At 66.6% G+C, this 15,178-nt stretch overlaps 1 protein-coding gene across 6 annotated transcripts in view; it reads right to left on the reverse strand.

The window, feature by feature from the left end:
• Positions 1 to 2,209: 2,209 nt before the first annotated feature.
• Positions 2,210 to 15,178, reverse strand: part of ADGRB2 (adhesion G protein-coupled receptor B2) — a 20,972-nt gene continuing 8,003 nt past the window's right edge. For 2 of the 6 annotated variants that reach the window (XM_027661401.1, XM_027661406.1), the window contains 27 exons: positions 14,642 to 14,806; positions 13,748 to 13,912; positions 13,567 to 13,668; positions 13,146 to 13,252; positions 12,293 to 12,487; positions 12,133 to 12,201; positions 11,928 to 12,036; positions 11,709 to 11,855; positions 10,963 to 11,038; positions 10,790 to 10,892; positions 10,266 to 10,309; positions 8,884 to 9,010; positions 8,229 to 8,332; positions 7,844 to 7,946; positions 7,456 to 7,606; positions 7,141 to 7,210; positions 6,980 to 7,046; positions 6,780 to 6,865; positions 6,105 to 6,203; positions 5,158 to 5,329; positions 4,991 to 5,086; positions 4,783 to 4,822; positions 3,974 to 4,632; positions 3,637 to 3,672; positions 3,232 to 3,336; positions 3,025 to 3,078; positions 2,210 to 2,905 (listed from right to left, as the gene is read on the reverse strand). In XM_027661401.1, the coding sequence (XP_027517202.1) occupies positions 2,711 to 2,905; positions 3,025 to 3,078; positions 3,232 to 3,336; positions 3,637 to 3,672; positions 3,974 to 4,632; positions 4,783 to 4,822; positions 4,991 to 5,086; positions 5,158 to 5,329; positions 6,105 to 6,203; positions 6,780 to 6,865; positions 6,980 to 7,046; positions 7,141 to 7,210; positions 7,456 to 7,606; positions 7,844 to 7,946; positions 8,229 to 8,332; positions 8,884 to 9,010; positions 10,266 to 10,309; positions 10,790 to 10,892; positions 10,963 to 11,038; positions 11,709 to 11,855; positions 11,928 to 12,036; positions 12,133 to 12,201; positions 12,293 to 12,487; positions 13,146 to 13,252; positions 13,567 to 13,668; positions 13,748 to 13,912; positions 14,642 to 14,806 (3,446 nt within the window). In that variant the 3' untranslated portion in view covers positions 2,210 to 2,710. The remainder of the gene's footprint in view (positions 2,906 to 3,024; positions 3,079 to 3,231; positions 3,337 to 3,636; positions 3,673 to 3,973; positions 4,633 to 4,782; positions 4,823 to 4,990; positions 5,087 to 5,157; positions 5,330 to 6,104; positions 6,204 to 6,779; positions 6,866 to 6,979; positions 7,047 to 7,140; positions 7,211 to 7,455; positions 7,607 to 7,843; positions 7,947 to 8,228; positions 8,333 to 8,883; positions 9,011 to 10,265; positions 10,310 to 10,789; positions 10,893 to 10,962; positions 11,039 to 11,708; positions 11,856 to 11,927; positions 12,037 to 12,132; positions 12,202 to 12,292; positions 12,488 to 13,145; positions 13,253 to 13,566; positions 13,669 to 13,747; positions 13,913 to 14,641; positions 14,807 to 15,178) is intronic. The other 4 variants (XM_027661402.1, XM_027661405.1, XM_027661404.1 and 1 more) reach the window with 4 other exon arrangements.

Here is a 15,178-nt window from a genome sequence, read left to right on the forward strand (position 1 = left end):
CGTGCCTCAGTTTCCCTCATTTCCCAGGCTGCTTCCCTGGGTTGGTTGTCCCCAGCCCAGTGGCATGAAGGCACCTCAAAAGCCCCAAAAAGCACAGGGGTGGCAGCAGCGTGGAAAACTGCTTCGTGCAGCTCCCGCTTCCCATGGCTGTTCCAGCGCACGGGATCGGCATCTCCAGAGGGAAAGAGGCTGGATCCCGCCTCCCCAGCATTCTGCGCCGGCATCCCTTGGAGCCGTGCCGAGCTGGGGGATGGAAGGCAGGATCCTGCAGCCCCTGCCCACCAACCCAGCATGGAAAAAGCAGAGGCACGCTGCGCTTCCAAGAAACTGCTGCGCCGGCTGCCAAGAAACACGAGCCGGAGCAGAGCCCGACAATTTTCGGGCTGGAGACAATTTGCCTCCGACCCCGAGCGTCACGCGGCAGCCGCGGCGCTGGTGTTACCGTGGGGCTCCCCCGCTTCCCAGGCTGAGCTCAGCCCCCGAAAGGCCCCCCCAAATCCGGGGGCTGAGCGTTGGGGTGACGCCGGCCGGACCCCGGGTGGCTGCCGGCCCGGACAAGGCAGAGGAGGGAATTCCTGCGGCGAGGATTTCAGCGGTTCAGCATTAATTTCTGCACCAATCCAGCCACAACCTCCCCCCCCCGCTCCCCAGTTCCAGTCAGGAAGGAAAGCGCCTGCGGGAATTCTTTCCAGCTTCTTCACAGGGCCGTTCGTTTCTGCGGCGCTAAAACTGCAGTTTTGCCTCTTTTGGAGGGATTTCCTTCCCAAAAAGTGAAGGGTGAAGCGCCAGAAAGCTCCTGTCCCACCCCGCCCCCGCGGCTGCACAGCCCCAGAGCTCCTTCTCCATCATTTCCGCCCCCCAAACTGCACATTTTTGGCACTGGGGGGACGCAGCCTGGCTCAGATGGAAGCTGCAGATGGAAAATGGCTCCAGAGCTCTCCATCCTGCTCTGATTCCCCCCAGAATCCCCCATCACTGCCCAGACCCGCAGGACTGGGGGCTGTCCCCGTGTCCCCTGTGCTGGGACACACCACGAGCCCGTGCCTCTCTCCCGGGCTCTGTTCCCTCACCACATATGGCGTCTCCGTGAGTAATAAGAGCTGCTAATTGCCAACAGATGCCCCAGGAAACCCTGACGCCGCCTCTTGCGGCTGTGTTTGGCTGGGAAGGAGAGGAGGGGAGCTGGAGCAGGCCCTGGATCCCCCAAAGCAGGGGGCGGGGGGATCCCAGAGCGTGGCAGCTCCCAGAAACCAGAGCAAGAGGATGTGGCTGCCATTAGTGGCAAACCAGCAGGAGAACAGCACCACGAGGGAACAGTGCCCCTGACCCACGGCGTCACCCTCACCCCACGCCCTCCACAGGGCTGGGAGCCACAGCTGACCCCCAAGGCAGCCCCTGTACGAGGGCCACATCCTACCCCAGCGTCCCAGCACGGGTGGGACAGGGAGCAGCATCTCCTGGCCTGGCCTGGCACACAGGGACACACCATCTGAACTGGGCACCGGCCACCAGCCCAAACTGGGCAGCCTCCTTTGCCTGTGCCAAGCCTGTCCTCTTCGAAGCCCTCGGGAAGCTCAGGTGGCCTTTCCCAGACAGAAGCAACAGCCAAGACCAAGACCTACTTCCCAATATCACCGCAATCACACACCCCTCCCTGGCACCTTATGGCACACCACGGCAGCAGGGCTTCAATACCACGGCCCAGCCAAGCTGCCCGGGCACCTGATCCACACCATGGATCGCTCAGCCCAAATCTCTAGTCCCTGATGTGCTGAGAGCCACAAGGCAGGGATGTCCTCTCCTCCAGCGCTGTTATCCCAGCACAGCTCCTAGTCTGGAGCCTGGCATTCCTGGCCATGGCTGCCACTCCTGCTGCCCCAGCACCCCTCCCTGGAGACTCCTGCTCCGGATGCCAGGATGCTCCGGCAGTGCCAGGCAGCCCACCTGACACGCCTCTGCACGGCAATTGCCTCCGAAGTTCCTAATTTGCTCACAGATTAATTACCGTGTAATTAAGTGCTCCCGGCTCCTGCGATAAGACGCTCATTTGCACGGCAGTGCCTGGGCACGGGATCAGCCCTGGCCAGTGGGATCCTGCAGGCAGGGAGGGGGCCAGGGGGGTGCAGATAGGCCAGGGGACCCCACGGGGCAACAGCCACCCCCTCCCCAGCCGGACCCCGACACGAAGCACGAGGCGATGGCCGCGGCCCCCACGGCACCACAGAGAGTGAACTTTTATTTCCAACAACGACAGCACCTGCCCCGTGGGGTGGGGACGGTGGGGAGGGCTGGGAGGGGACGGCCACGGGGCCCCGGGGAAACGGGGGGTCCCGGGGTGGGGGAGTGGGGCGGCCGCTCGCGTGCACACGGTGCACGGCGTGAAGAAACATCCCGGTAGAAAAGAACGAAGGTCTGAAGGGCCTCGAGGGCCGGTCCTGCCCCGGGGGGGGTGCAGGCGTGATCGTGGGTGAGCATGGGGGGGTGCGCGGGTCCCCTCCACACCCGCGTCCGGGGGGTGGCGGGAGGAGGAGCCGCGCGAGGACGGGCGGGAGGCGGCTGCGCCGGGGGGAGCGCGGGCTCTGCCCGGGGGGGGACACGGCTCCGGCCAGGCAGGGACCCCCCCGGCCGCCGAGGAGGACGGAGCAAACCCAGCGTTCTCGGCTCGTTGCAGCCCCGCGCGGGCCGGGGGCGGCGGCGATGGGCGCGGGGCTCACACCTCCGTCTGGAAGTCGCCATCGGCCGCGTCCAGGCCGGCGCAGGGGCTCTCCCAGTCTGCCCGGCACAGCTCCAGCCGGTCCCGCTGGGCGCTGGGCAGGGCGCCCAGTGTCATCGCCTTGAACGTGCTCCATGGCTTGGGCGGCGCGGCCGGGGCCTGCGGCCGCTGCTCCTCGGGGCTGGTCACATCCTGCGGGGCCAGGGGGAGCTGTGGGAAGCGGCTGGGGATGTGCACAGCCACCCCCTCCACCCTCTGGCCCTGTCCAGGATGGGGTGGGGTAACCCCCCGGAGGGGGCTCAGGCACTTACGGTGGCCGTGCTCTTCTCCCCGCCGCCCGACGAGACGCTCCACCGCTTTTCTCGCTGCGGAAAATCCCACAGAGCTCAGCTCCTGCATCATTCCTGGATGGCCTGTCCCCCCCCACTCTCCCTGGGATGCCCCAGTCCATGCAAGAGGAGAAGGTGAAGGGTTGCAGAGGGACAGACCAGGGCAGGACGGGACCCCCAGGACCTCACCTTGGAGGAGCCGGCAGACGGAGCCCGGTACCTGTCCAGCGTGTGGAACTTCTGGTTGAGCTCATGGTAGAGCTCAGAGTGGCGCTTCCGTGTGTGCATCACCTTCTGCAGGGGGAGAGCAGAGCCTGCGGCCATCGGCACGGCCCTGCAGCCCTTGGCACAGCCCCCGTCCCTGTCCCTCTCCTGGCACCCTACCCTGCCTTCCCGGGGCATCCTGGACAAGCAGGAGCCCACTCCACGTTCATCACTGGAGTTTTAGTCGAGAGCCAACGTTCATTACTGCCTGGTATAAATCCCCTCTGAGCCTGGGTGCTGCCAGTGGGGCAAAGGGAGTGGGGACAAGGTGGTTCAGTTCCCTCTGATGGCACCCGACCCTGTGACCCCTGTTGCCATGGTGGGACTTACCTCAAAGTCCAGGTCAGAGTACCGCAACCTCTTCCTCTGGCAGGGGACAGGCAGGAGTGGGGAGAGGAGACGGAGAAGAAAAGGGAAAGGTCTTTGCAGGTCCAGGATGAGGGTGAGCAAGGTGGGGGGGGCTCATGCCAGCCCCAAGCCACGACCAGCTTGGGGACACGACGCTCCCGGCCAAGGGGGACACGGAGCTCACCCACCGCACGACCCCGAGCCAAGGGTGGGTTCCAAGGGTGGGCACAGGGGTAACTCATGCACATGCACACGTGCTCCTGCACACGTGTCCCTCCCCACACACGTGCCCACGGGCCACGCCAGCCCCCCCGCTCACCTCCAGGGACCCCACTTTCATGGCGGAGCCGGGGACGGTGCGGGGCATGGTGCGGCTGCGCTCCGACAGCTCCGAGGCCAGGATCTGCCGCACCGTGGGATGCTGCTTGAACTGGAGGCCGTAGGGAGCCTTCACCGTCCCGTAGGGCTGGTTCAAGTTCACGTTGACGTGGTCCACCGCCACGAAGCTGGGGTAGGTGTCACCTTCGGCCGCCGGGCGCCCCGTCCCGCCGGGCACCCCCTCGTCGGCGCCGGGACCGAGGGTCCCCTCATCCCGCGGGAAGGGCTTGAGACTGCCGGTGCGGCGGGGCAGCATCATGTAGTCGCTCTCCCGGGGGGGCTCGGGGGCCCGGATCCAGCCATATTCCAAGGGCCTCAGGCTGCTCTCCGTGCACAGGTAGACGGGACCCGGCGCGTCCAGGCTGAGCTGCTGCGCCGGCGGGTCGCCGAGCTCGCCCAAGCCCGCCACCACGTTGGGCGTCATCTTGGGGACCTGGACCAGGATGCTGGTGGGAGGGATGTTCCCTGGCAGGCTGGAGAAGCCCAGGCCACCCTCCGACGTGGTGTTGAGCTTGGGGTCTTCGTCCCCGTCCAGGGAGATGCGGGACAATGTGCCCGTGATGGTGGCAGGGTTGCAGGTGTTCACCTCCTTGAACAGCACTGTGGGCAGGGAGGGGGTCAGCATCAGCTCTGGGGATCCCAGGGGAGGGTGAGGAGGCAGGAGTGACCCCTGGCACATGCTGCCTGTCCCTCCCAGCTGTGGCACCAAGACATCCCTGTCCCCAGCACAGGGTGCAGGGGAGACCTCACCTGTCTGACACGCCAGGTCAACGTCCTTTTCAAAATCTGTCTATAAAAATACAGAAAGAGGGGAAAGAGCGAGAGAGAGAGGAGAGAAAGAGAGGGAGAAAGAAGAGGAAATGAAGCACCTTGGCCAGCACAGGGACTGGCGGGGCCTCAAGGGGTCCCTGCCCCAGCGGGGTGATGGCCCTGCCGGTGCCGGCACAGCCGCACTCACCAGGATCTGCACCTGCCCGTTTTTGCAGGAGTCGGGCGAGTTTTCATTCTCCTCGCTCCTGCACACCCCCATCTGACACTTCACCACGTCCTGGACCTGCAGGGACAGAGCCGGTCACGGCCCCGCGGCCAGGGCTGTCCCCCGGCACCCCTCCGGGGCCGCCCCACCTCTCGGCGCAGGAACCCGTGCACGGTGATGATGACGAAGCCCTGGACGGAGTTGAAGACGGCGAAGAGGACCTGGAAGAGGATGGAGCGCCGGTCGGTCATGGCGAGCACGGCCGACATCCAGGTCAGCGCCAGCAGAGGCAGGACCACGCAGGAGCTCCACAGCGATGCCCTGGGGCAGGGAGAGAGGGGCCGGGGTGAGCCCGCCGGGCTGGGCTGCCCCGTGACAGCCCCCACCAAGCGTTGCCCCCCCCGCCCCGCAGCAGCCCCCTGAGCTTCGCCCCGCGCCCCACAAGCATGGCCGGGGCTGGCTGTGCCACCCAGCTGTCCCCTCTTCCTCGGTGTCCCCGAGCCAGCGCCGGCTGGGTGCTCAGGGCACCGAGGGCTGAGGGGACCTGTGGGCTCCAGTCCCCCAGGCTGAGCCATTGGCATCACCACGTGTCCCTGTCCCTACACAGGCAGTGCAGCCACAGCGAGGGGGCTGGGGGTGAGTGGGGCCACCATCGCTGTCCCACAGCCACCAGAACAGCAGAAAGGGGATTTCTTTCTTATCCTGCAGGGCTGCCTCTAGTCCCACTAAACCCCCGGGAATGGGGACCAGGGTGGTAGCGGGCACAGCCCAGCCAGCACCCATGGGGGGGCTCATGTGCCAGGATGAGGGATCCTGAGGACACTCCCGAGTCCATGCCCCTCACGCCCTCCCCGCTCCCAAGGGAACAGGATCCCCCCCTGCGCCCCGAGCCCGGCGATGACGTGACCTGCGGAAGCCATGCCATGCAGACGGGATGGGACACGCGCGCGCCCCGTGCCCACGCCGCCCCGAGCGCACAGCCTGGCCCCAAACCCACCCCAAACCCACCCGGACCCACCGCCCACTCCCATGGGGTGCCCAGGCTGTGCTCGGGGCGGGGGTGGGGGGACGCGGCGGGCGCGTGGCGGGCACTAACATGGCACTGCTGGCGGTGGCGGAGGTCATGGCCGCGCTGGACACCACGCCGCACTTGGTGCATTTCAGCAGCAGGCTCCCGCACGGGGGGGGCTCCGAGCTGTGCCCACCACACACACCCCACCCCCGGCGCCCCCGCGGCCAGGACCGGGCCACGCGGGGGGGATGCAGGCGCGGGGAAGGCGGGGAGGGAGGTGGGGAGAGCAAGGCAGGATGGCGGGGATGGGGTCGGGGAGGGTGGATGGATGGACGGATGGACGGATGGACAGACACAGGCAAAAAGCGAATGGGAGAAGGAAGAGAGAGAGAGAGAGAGAGAAAGGGAGAGAGAGCGCCGGGTTAGTCGAGGGCGGCAGCAGTTGTTAATGATGAGGGGGGGTGGCCAAGCGGCAGGGGGTGGGGCGGGCAGGGAGGGGGGTCTGCAGGGTGCGGACCCCCTTCCCCAAAGGAAAGCGTGGGGGTGGCTGCCCCCCCAGCTGCCCCTCCAGCTGCCCCCAACAAGGGGCTGCGGGCACCCCAGGCTTGGCCCCCACCACCCACTGATGTGATGAAGTCTGCCCCGTCCTCAGCCCGCTGCTGGAGGACCCCCATGCCATGCCCCCAGCGTGGCAGGGCAGGGTGCAGGGTGAGGGGGCACAGGCCCCAGGGACACCCCCATGGGGCGCAGGGCACTTACCCAGCTCGCTGCTTTTTGGACTTATCTGAAATGCCGTCGCGGGACATGAGCTTGTTGAACACGATGATGCCAACCAGCATGTTCACCTTGGGCGGGAGCGGCGCGGGGTCAGGGTGGGCACGGAGCCCTCCACGAGCAGCCCCGTGCCCACCCGGGTGGGTTTTTTTGGGGGGCTCCAAGAGGCTCGGGGGGCAGCTCACCAGCACAATGACGGCAGCGGGTCCCACGAAGGCGTAGAGCAAACCGCCCTCCAGCGAGAGCCAGCAGCTGCAGGGGACCGTGGCGTGTCAGGGGACACCCCTGTGCCCACCCCCTGCTCCTGGCATTGTGCCCAGCCCCGTGTCCCCCCGTCCCCACGTACTAGGTCGCCGTCCCATAGCCTTTGGTCCGTGTGAAGCCGACGGAGACCGCGACCACGAGGGCTGGCAACCCTGGAAAGGTGACACAAGGCTGGAGCTGCAGGGGGTGACACTGCTGTGTCCCCCCCAGCATCACCCCTGTGCCAGCCCCCAGGGCTGGGGACAGCGATGGGGCCCTTCTGGCACCCCCCGTGGCCTGAGGGTGCCTTGCCAAGACTCCTGGGTCTGCTTTCCTCCCCTGTGCCTCAGTTTCCCCCAGATCACCCCGGGGGGGGTACCAGGGTGGTGCCTCCCACCACCCCGTCCCAGGCTCTTACCCCATCCCAAGCACAGGAAGCGCTTCCTGACCAGGCGTGTCCGGATCCGGCCGATCACCGCCAGGTAGGACTGCCAGGCCTCCGTCAGCACCCAGCAGAAGGACGAGAGGAAGAAGAAGTGGAGGAAGGCGGCTGTCATGGTGCACACGCCCTGCGGGGACACGGGGACATCAGGGGGACGCGGCCCTGCGCCCGGCACCGCGGCGGTTAAACCCCCACGCCCGGCGAGGTTTGTGTCAAAGCCACCAGCGCTGAGGATTTAATCCCAGGATCGAGTTAATCCAAATCCAATCTGCTGCTGGGAGCCAGCAGGGAGGAGGTGACCGGCCTCGGACCCCACGGCAGCCCCCGCGCCCACCTGGGGACCCTGGCGGGAGGTGGCACCCACCTTGCTGAGCATCTGGGACTGGCCCACGAGGATGAGGATGTTGGAAGCCAGGATGGAGACGCAGAAGTTGAGCAGGATGATGGAGCGCTCAGACTTGATGAACCTGTGGCAGGACCAGCGTGGGGCCGAGGTGCCAGCCTGTCCCCTGTACCTGTCCCTTGTCCCCTCAAGCTGCCAATGGGTGGGTGGGCGCTGTCCTGGGGCAGGGACAGTGCCAGGCAGCCCGGGCACCTTCTCCCACCTGAGTTATTCCCTTCCCACCACGTTGCATTCAATCTCACCGATGCTGAGCCTTCGCTGGCACCGTGCCCCCCCTGTGCTGCCCCCTCCCCACACGGCCTCGAGCCCCAGGTGCCCCCCAGGTCCCCAGGTGCCCCCGGGTCACCTCCAGAAGGCAGCGTAGATCACCAGCAGGGTCAGCAGGGCCATGCAGGACACGGCGCAGCCGATCATCAGTGGCACCGACGGGGTGCCCGAGGGGTCCATGGCCTGGGGGGAAGCCGGGGGGGGAATGGCTGAGCCCAGCCCACCCCCCTTCAGCTGCTCCCTACCCCCAGCTGTGCCCTCCACCCCCCCAGTGGGGACCCCTGGGTGCCAGAGGGGGTCGGTGACAGCGGTGGCACAGCCAAGGCGCCTTCCAGGGGACCCGTGCCCATCTCCATGCCGACGGGGGGACGCGGGTGGAATAGCAATGGGGTGGGGGGATGCCAGGGGCTGGGGCTGCCCCTCCCCTGCTGGCTCACAGCAGTGCCCCATATCGAGCTCTATCAAGCACAGCAGCCCCCTGCCCCCACAGACCCACCCTCAGGGGGCTGGAAGGTGCTGGGGGGTGCAGGGACCCTTCCCCTGGGTTGGTGGGAGACACCCCCCCACCCTCCAGCGCCCACCCCATCCTAGCAGCGTGCAGGAAATGCTCCCTGCCCATCCCCACCCTCCTTTGGGACCCCCACCTCAGCCAGGCCCCCCCAGCCCGGGGATCTCCCCCCATCCCCATCCCGTGTCCCTGGCAGGCTCACCCCTGTCCCCACCCTGTCCCCTACCAGGTCTCTGGGCAGCTGGGCGAGGACGGCGAAGGTGGCGAGCTGGCGGCACTGGCATTTGGTGTGTGCCGGGAGGGTCTCCAGGGTTTGGCAGCTCTCTGTGTCCCAGTTTCCCAAGCCAGCATCCCTGATTAATGGGGGAGAGCTAGGGAGAGCAATTTGAACTAATCAAACACTCGCAGCCCCTCGTGTTAAACTCTCCCGAGTTAACCCCTTGCTGGCCCCTTCCTGGAGGGGAGGCAGGTGAGGGGGGCACTGCCAGGGGATCCCCCCAGACCCCTGGAGGAGGGTGAAGCCCATCCCTGCCCCGCTGCCCCCACCTGCCCTGGGCTGATCCTCCTGGGAGTGGTGCAACACAAAGGCTTGGGTTTTAATCATCCCACACAGGTCTGGCGGGGGGGGGGACACAAACCATGGAGCGGGGGCCAGGCCTGGGAGGAGGGGTGGTGGGGATGGAGGGGGCAGAGAGGGGCAGGCAGGGACAGCCCCAGAAGCTCCCTGGCACCCGTGTCCCCTCCCAGGTGGGTGATGCTTCCCTCTCTCCATGGGGACCCCTCAGTCTATGAAGATCCCATCATGGGGATTCCTCCACCGTGGTGACCCCTCTGGTTATAGAGACCCTCCCTCCATGGGGACCCTCCCACCTTGGGGACCCTCTGGCCACGAGGACCCCTCCTGCCACAGTGATCCTTCCTGCTGTAGGGACCCCTCCTGCCACAGGGACCCCTCATGAGGGAGCAGGGAGGGGGTGCCCCACGGTGACACTGCCCACGCACAGGGAGAGCAGCCACAGCTCCCAGCAGGGTGGGAAAACCAGGAACTGGGTCTGTGGGACAGCTGGGGACTACCCCCGGGGCCAGGCTGAGACCTGCCACACCCGTCACAACCAACACCTCCCCACCAGCACGGGGGTACTGGAACCAGTGACCCCGAAACGCAGAGCACCCGCGGGTACCTGGGCAGGGGGGCTGGCACTGCCACCCCCCCTCCCACAGCGCTGACCCCTCCCCCACCATGCCCTACTTTCCCTCGCTCCTGCCAGCACTAACAAATCACATCTGGCAGGCTGGCACGGGCATTCCTGGGCTCCGGGGCCACATCGATCCCGTGGGAGCTCAATTCACCCGTGGCAGTGGTGCTTGGACGTGGGAAGGGACCTCCCCTGCTCCCCATCCCTATTCCCCATCCCTGCTCCCATCCTTGCTCCCATCCCTGCTCCCCATCCCTGCTCCCCATCCCTGCTCCCACTCCCTGCTCCCATCCTGGCTCCCATCCCTGCTCCCATCCTTGCTCCCATCCCTGCTCCCCATCCCTCCCACCAGGCCCCCAGCCCAGCCCCACCCCCCAGCCAGGGTGTCCCTGTCCCCCCATCCCTCACTCACGTCCTCGAGTAGTCCCAGGTGACACACTGCGGGTGGGACGTTCCCTGCGGACACAGGGACAGGTCAGTGCTTCACCCCCAGCCCTGTTCCCAGCCCACGAGGGGACGTGGCCCTTGGGGACCTGCCCAGGTGCCCCAGCACTGGCACATCCCCACGGTGGGCACGGAGACCAGTGTTGTGGCCGTGAGCTGGGAGCTGGTGGCCCCTGCCCGGCTCTCAGTGCCTGGCGGGACCCACGAGGGACCGAGAGGTGACACGGTGGTGGGACAGGAGGGTGACACTAACACTGATGTCGTGGGAGGGGAAAGGGACACTCATGCTGGTGACGAAGGACACTCATGCTGGTGACGCAGGAGGGCTGATGATGAGGAAGGGTAACACTCACATCACTGATGGTGTGGGAGGGGGACACTCATATGGATGACGTGGAGGGGACACTCACATGGATGAAGAGGGACAGGGACACTCAGGAGGATGTGGAAAGGGGGACCCTTATGTTGACGACATGGGAGGGGGACACTCACATTGACGATGTGGGAGAGCTCCACCAGCACGAGGGGCTCCGTGGGCCTGGTCGGCGGGCGCACTGTCACCGTCAGCACCTTGGAGGTGACAGCCAGGGGGGCCCTGCAGGGGGGGGACACGGGCTGTGACAGCTGGGGGGACAGCGGGGGACACAGCGGGCAGCCCCACTCACCTGGGCGGGGGCAGGATGAGCCCCAGCGTGCGGTACAGCACCGCCCCGATGACAAAGTGGGACGACTCGTCCGCTTCTGCAGAGAGAGGCACACACGTGTGCTCAGCACCACATGCGTGTGCTCAGCACCACATGTGTGTGCTCAGCACCACACGTGTGAGAGAACACGCGTGTGAAGGAACATGCGGCCCCCCAGCACACACGTGGCACACACGGACACGCTGCCAGCACGCTGACACACGTGGGCTCCCAGATGTGCTCATCCTTCCAGATGTGCTCTCACTCATGCACAACCCCAGACGTGCCAGCACACACGTGTTAACCTGCACACACGTGCACGCCACGCCTGGGTATGCAGCCCACACCTGTGTCTGAATGTGTGCTGTGCCACAAATGCATAACACACGTGCACAGCACCAGATGTCCACTCCCACATACATGTTCACACGTGTACGCACATGCATGCTCCCAGATGTGCACGTTCACACGTGTGTGCATTCCCAGATGGGCACTCCCACGTGCAGGCTCACACGTGTACACACACATGCACGCTCCCAGATGTGCACGTTCACACACATGTGCAGGCTCACACATATTCACACACGTGCCCTGTCCCAGGTGTGCACGCTCACACACACGTGCACAGCACCAGACGTGCGCTCCCACATGTGTGTTCACACCCAGCCCCGGGCTCAGCCCCCTGCACACACACGTTAACACACGTGCACACACGTGTGCCCTCTCACCGGCAGAGGCGAGGCTCAGCACCTCCCTGGGGATGAAGAGCTTGTCCTCGGAGCTGCGGGCCCAGTCCTTCATGCCCCGCCGCCCCTTCATGGGGAAGTTGATGTCGCTGGACACGGCAGAGACGGGCTCCCGCTGGATGCTGGTCACTGGTGGGGCACAGCGGGGTCACCACCGGCTCCCTGCACCCCTCAGGACCCCGCACCCACCCCGCCGCTCACCCAGGTTGTCCGTGACAATGAGGGAGCTCTGGAAAGCCTTCAGCGCGTCCCCCACCAGGTGGATGAAGTCCTCCACCACCTTCATGAGGTGCACGGAGCCAGGAGAGACCTGCGGGAGGTGGAACAGCTCCAGAGCCGCCGGGACGAGGGGGGACATCCCGGCAGTGGGGACATCCCTGCTGCGCCCACCCCCCGTGCCACTCACCTGCTGGGCATCCTCCCACTTGTCCCGGTTCTCGGCGTCCACCATGTAGCTCACCACCTGGAAGAAGCGCTGCGGGGACGGGGCTCAGCGGGGCTGGGCTGTGGGGACCGAGCGCCGCCGCCTCCCCGGGGCGTCCCCTCGCTGTCCCCCCGCCCGCTACCTGCACGTCCTCGGAGGACGGGGTGTAGGTGGCCCTCTTGAAGGTGTCGGTGACGTTGCGCAGGATCTCCACGGAGAAGAGCAGGTCCCCGCTGTAGTAGGTCTTGCGGGCCATGAGCTCCAGGAGGCTCCGCACCACCTGCGACATCCCCTCCCCTGCCAGCACCCGCTGCCCCTTGGCCAGGTGCTCCCGCAGCTTGGGCGGGGTGGGGACACCCGTGTCACTCACCCTGGCAGTGCTCTGTGTCCCCAGGACCCTCCTCGTGCCCAAAGCCCAGGCAGTGGGGACACTGATAATTGCACTGACTGGGGCAGCAGCGGGACATGGGGGTCTGGGGGGTTCCATGGGGGTCTGGGGCCATTATGGGAGTCTGGGGGTGTCCTTCCCGTCCCAAAAGCCATTTCCCAAGGATATGGGAGTGCAACTTGGATGGTGGTCCCCGTTCCAGCTCTAGGGTTGGAGCCCTATTCCAAGCCCATGGGGGTCTGGGAGTGTTCACAGGGGTGTGAGGGATCCACAGGGGTCTGGGGGCATCCTTCTCATCCAGAGAGCCATTTTCTAAGGACACGGGAACACAGCTCTGACCAGGGTGTCCCCCCCAGCTCCAGGATAGGGTTCCTATTCCCAACCCATGGTGGTCTGGGGGATTCCACGGGGGTCTAGGGGGCCCTTCCCCTCCCGAGAGCCATTTCCCAAGGACACAGGAGAGCGACCCACCCCAGCCCTTGCCTCAGTTTCCCCACACAGTGCCCAGCTGTTGAAAGGAGGCAGCTGCTGGGATGCCAGGGATGGAGCAGAGCCCCGGGAACAGGGAGGGGAGGGCAGGGGGGGCTGCGCCAGAGCGGGCACCTACTGAGAGATGCAAGTATCGGTACTCGTGGGAGATGCAGCGGGCGAAGCTGGGCACACCCCAGTAGGCCACCCCGTGGGGGCTCAGCAGGCACCGGCGGCTGGCAGTCCCTGCACAGGAGATTTGGGTTTGGGGCCAGCATGGGAACCACCTTCCTGGCACCCCCTGTCCTGCTCCAGGGCCGGGGGGGGCTTGGGAGTGCTCAACCCTAACGCCACCTACCACTTCTGGGGTTTGGGGGTGCTCAAACCCGATGCCACCTCCCACACCCTGCCCTTCTCCAGGCTGAGTGGGTTTGGGGATGCTGAGCCCCAAAGCCACCTGCTGGCCCCTGCTCTGCTCCAGGTGGCTCGACTCCAATGCCACCCACCACCCCCCTCCCTTCACCAGCGTGGGAGTGTCTGGGGGCACACGCCCCCCTCACCTGTGGCATCGGGGGGGCATTTGTTGTAGATGATCTCCCCGGCAGCCGTCTTCTTCCAGGTCATCAGCATGACGTACTCGTCCTTGCACATCTCGTGGTAGGCTGGGCGTTGAAGAGCGGGGGGTCAGGAGCAGCCCAGACCATGGGGGTGATGGGCACCAGGGTGTGGGGTACCCCATACCTGGGCACTTCTTCTCGTTGCAGGGCTTCACCTCCTCGCCGGTGCCCTCGCAGGGGTAGCCCTGCACGCCCGTGCCCTCGCACATGCGGAAGCGGCGCTGCCAGCCGGTGTCACAGGTCTTGGAGCAGAGGCTCCAGTGGTTCCAGGGACCCCACTTGCTGTCTGCTGTGGGGATGGGGACACTGTGGGACACCCGGCTCTGCACGGCGAGCGGCACCCACGGGGACAGGGACAGGGCACCTCCGACGCTGCCGCACGCGCCATGGATCGAAACCCCACGGGGTGTGAAATCCATGGATCAGCGATTTAAGTCTCTTTCAGACAAGACTGGCATCCTGGTACAGATGCCCACCGTTCCCTGCCGGCATCCACGGGCACCCGTGGCGTGCCCACCTCCCTTCGCGCCTGTCACCGATGCCACCCCTTTCCCCCACGAGACAAGGAGGGGCTCAAAGGACTGGATGAGGACCCTGCGGTCCATCCTTCGGCCTGCCTGCCCCCCTGCCCCGCTCCCAGAGCCGTCCCCGGCCCCACCGGCCGCCCCGTGGGCACACGCCAGAGCTCACTCGTGCTTGTCCGCCCAAAGCACGGTGGGACCCACGGCCACCCGGCACCGACAGGTCCCCCAGCACGACCAGGGGCAAACCCTCAGCCGAGGCATGCCCGGTGGGAGCAACCAGCACAACAGGGGGGGCGGCTGCTGCTCCCTGGCATGGCCCCTTGGCTCCTGCTCCCCTGCAGCGGAGGGGGCTGGCGGCACCCTCGTGTCACCGGTGGTGACACCGCAGGGCGGGACGGCCGGGCCGCGCGCTGGGAGCCGAACGTGCCGTGCCCCGGGCGCGCCGCGCCGGCGTGGCCATCCCCCCGCTCCCCCCTCAGCGCGCGGGGCCTTACTGGGACAGGTGGGGTTGGAGCACTCCCGGGCGTCGGCGTGGGCCCCCCGGCACTCGGCCCAGCCGTGGGCCGAGACGCTGCACTTGCGCGTGCGCTGCTGGGTGCCGTTGGCGCAGGTGACGGAGCAGCGGCTCCAGGCGCCCCATTCCAGCCACTGCCCTTCCACTGCGGGGACAAGGAGGGCGGCGGCGTCAGCTCCCACTGGCCGGCGGCCACCGGGATGCACACCGGGATCTCCGTGCAACGGGTCCAACCTACGGATGTGCCGGCTCGCCCCAAGCCGAGCTCAGCCGGCGCTGGATCCTGCCCCACACTGGGGGACTGTCACTGGGGCTGAACCCCCACGTCGGCTTCACCACCACGGCCACGCTCACGCCGGGGAGCCCGGCACTGCTCCCATCTAACACAGCACCCCTGGCATGGCTCCTGCCAGACCCAGCAGCCCCAGCGTCGCTCCTGCCAAACCCAGCATTCCTGGCATCGCTCTCCACCAAACCCAGCATTCCTGGCATCGCTCTCCACCAAACCCAGCATTCC

This window comes from Corapipo altera, unplaced genomic scaffold (genome assembly GCF_003945725.1).
Source record: "Corapipo altera isolate COAL_440 unplaced genomic scaffold, ASM394572v1 201, whole genome shotgun sequence".
Lineage (NCBI taxonomy): Eukaryota > Metazoa > Chordata > Aves > Passeriformes > Pipridae > Corapipo > Corapipo altera.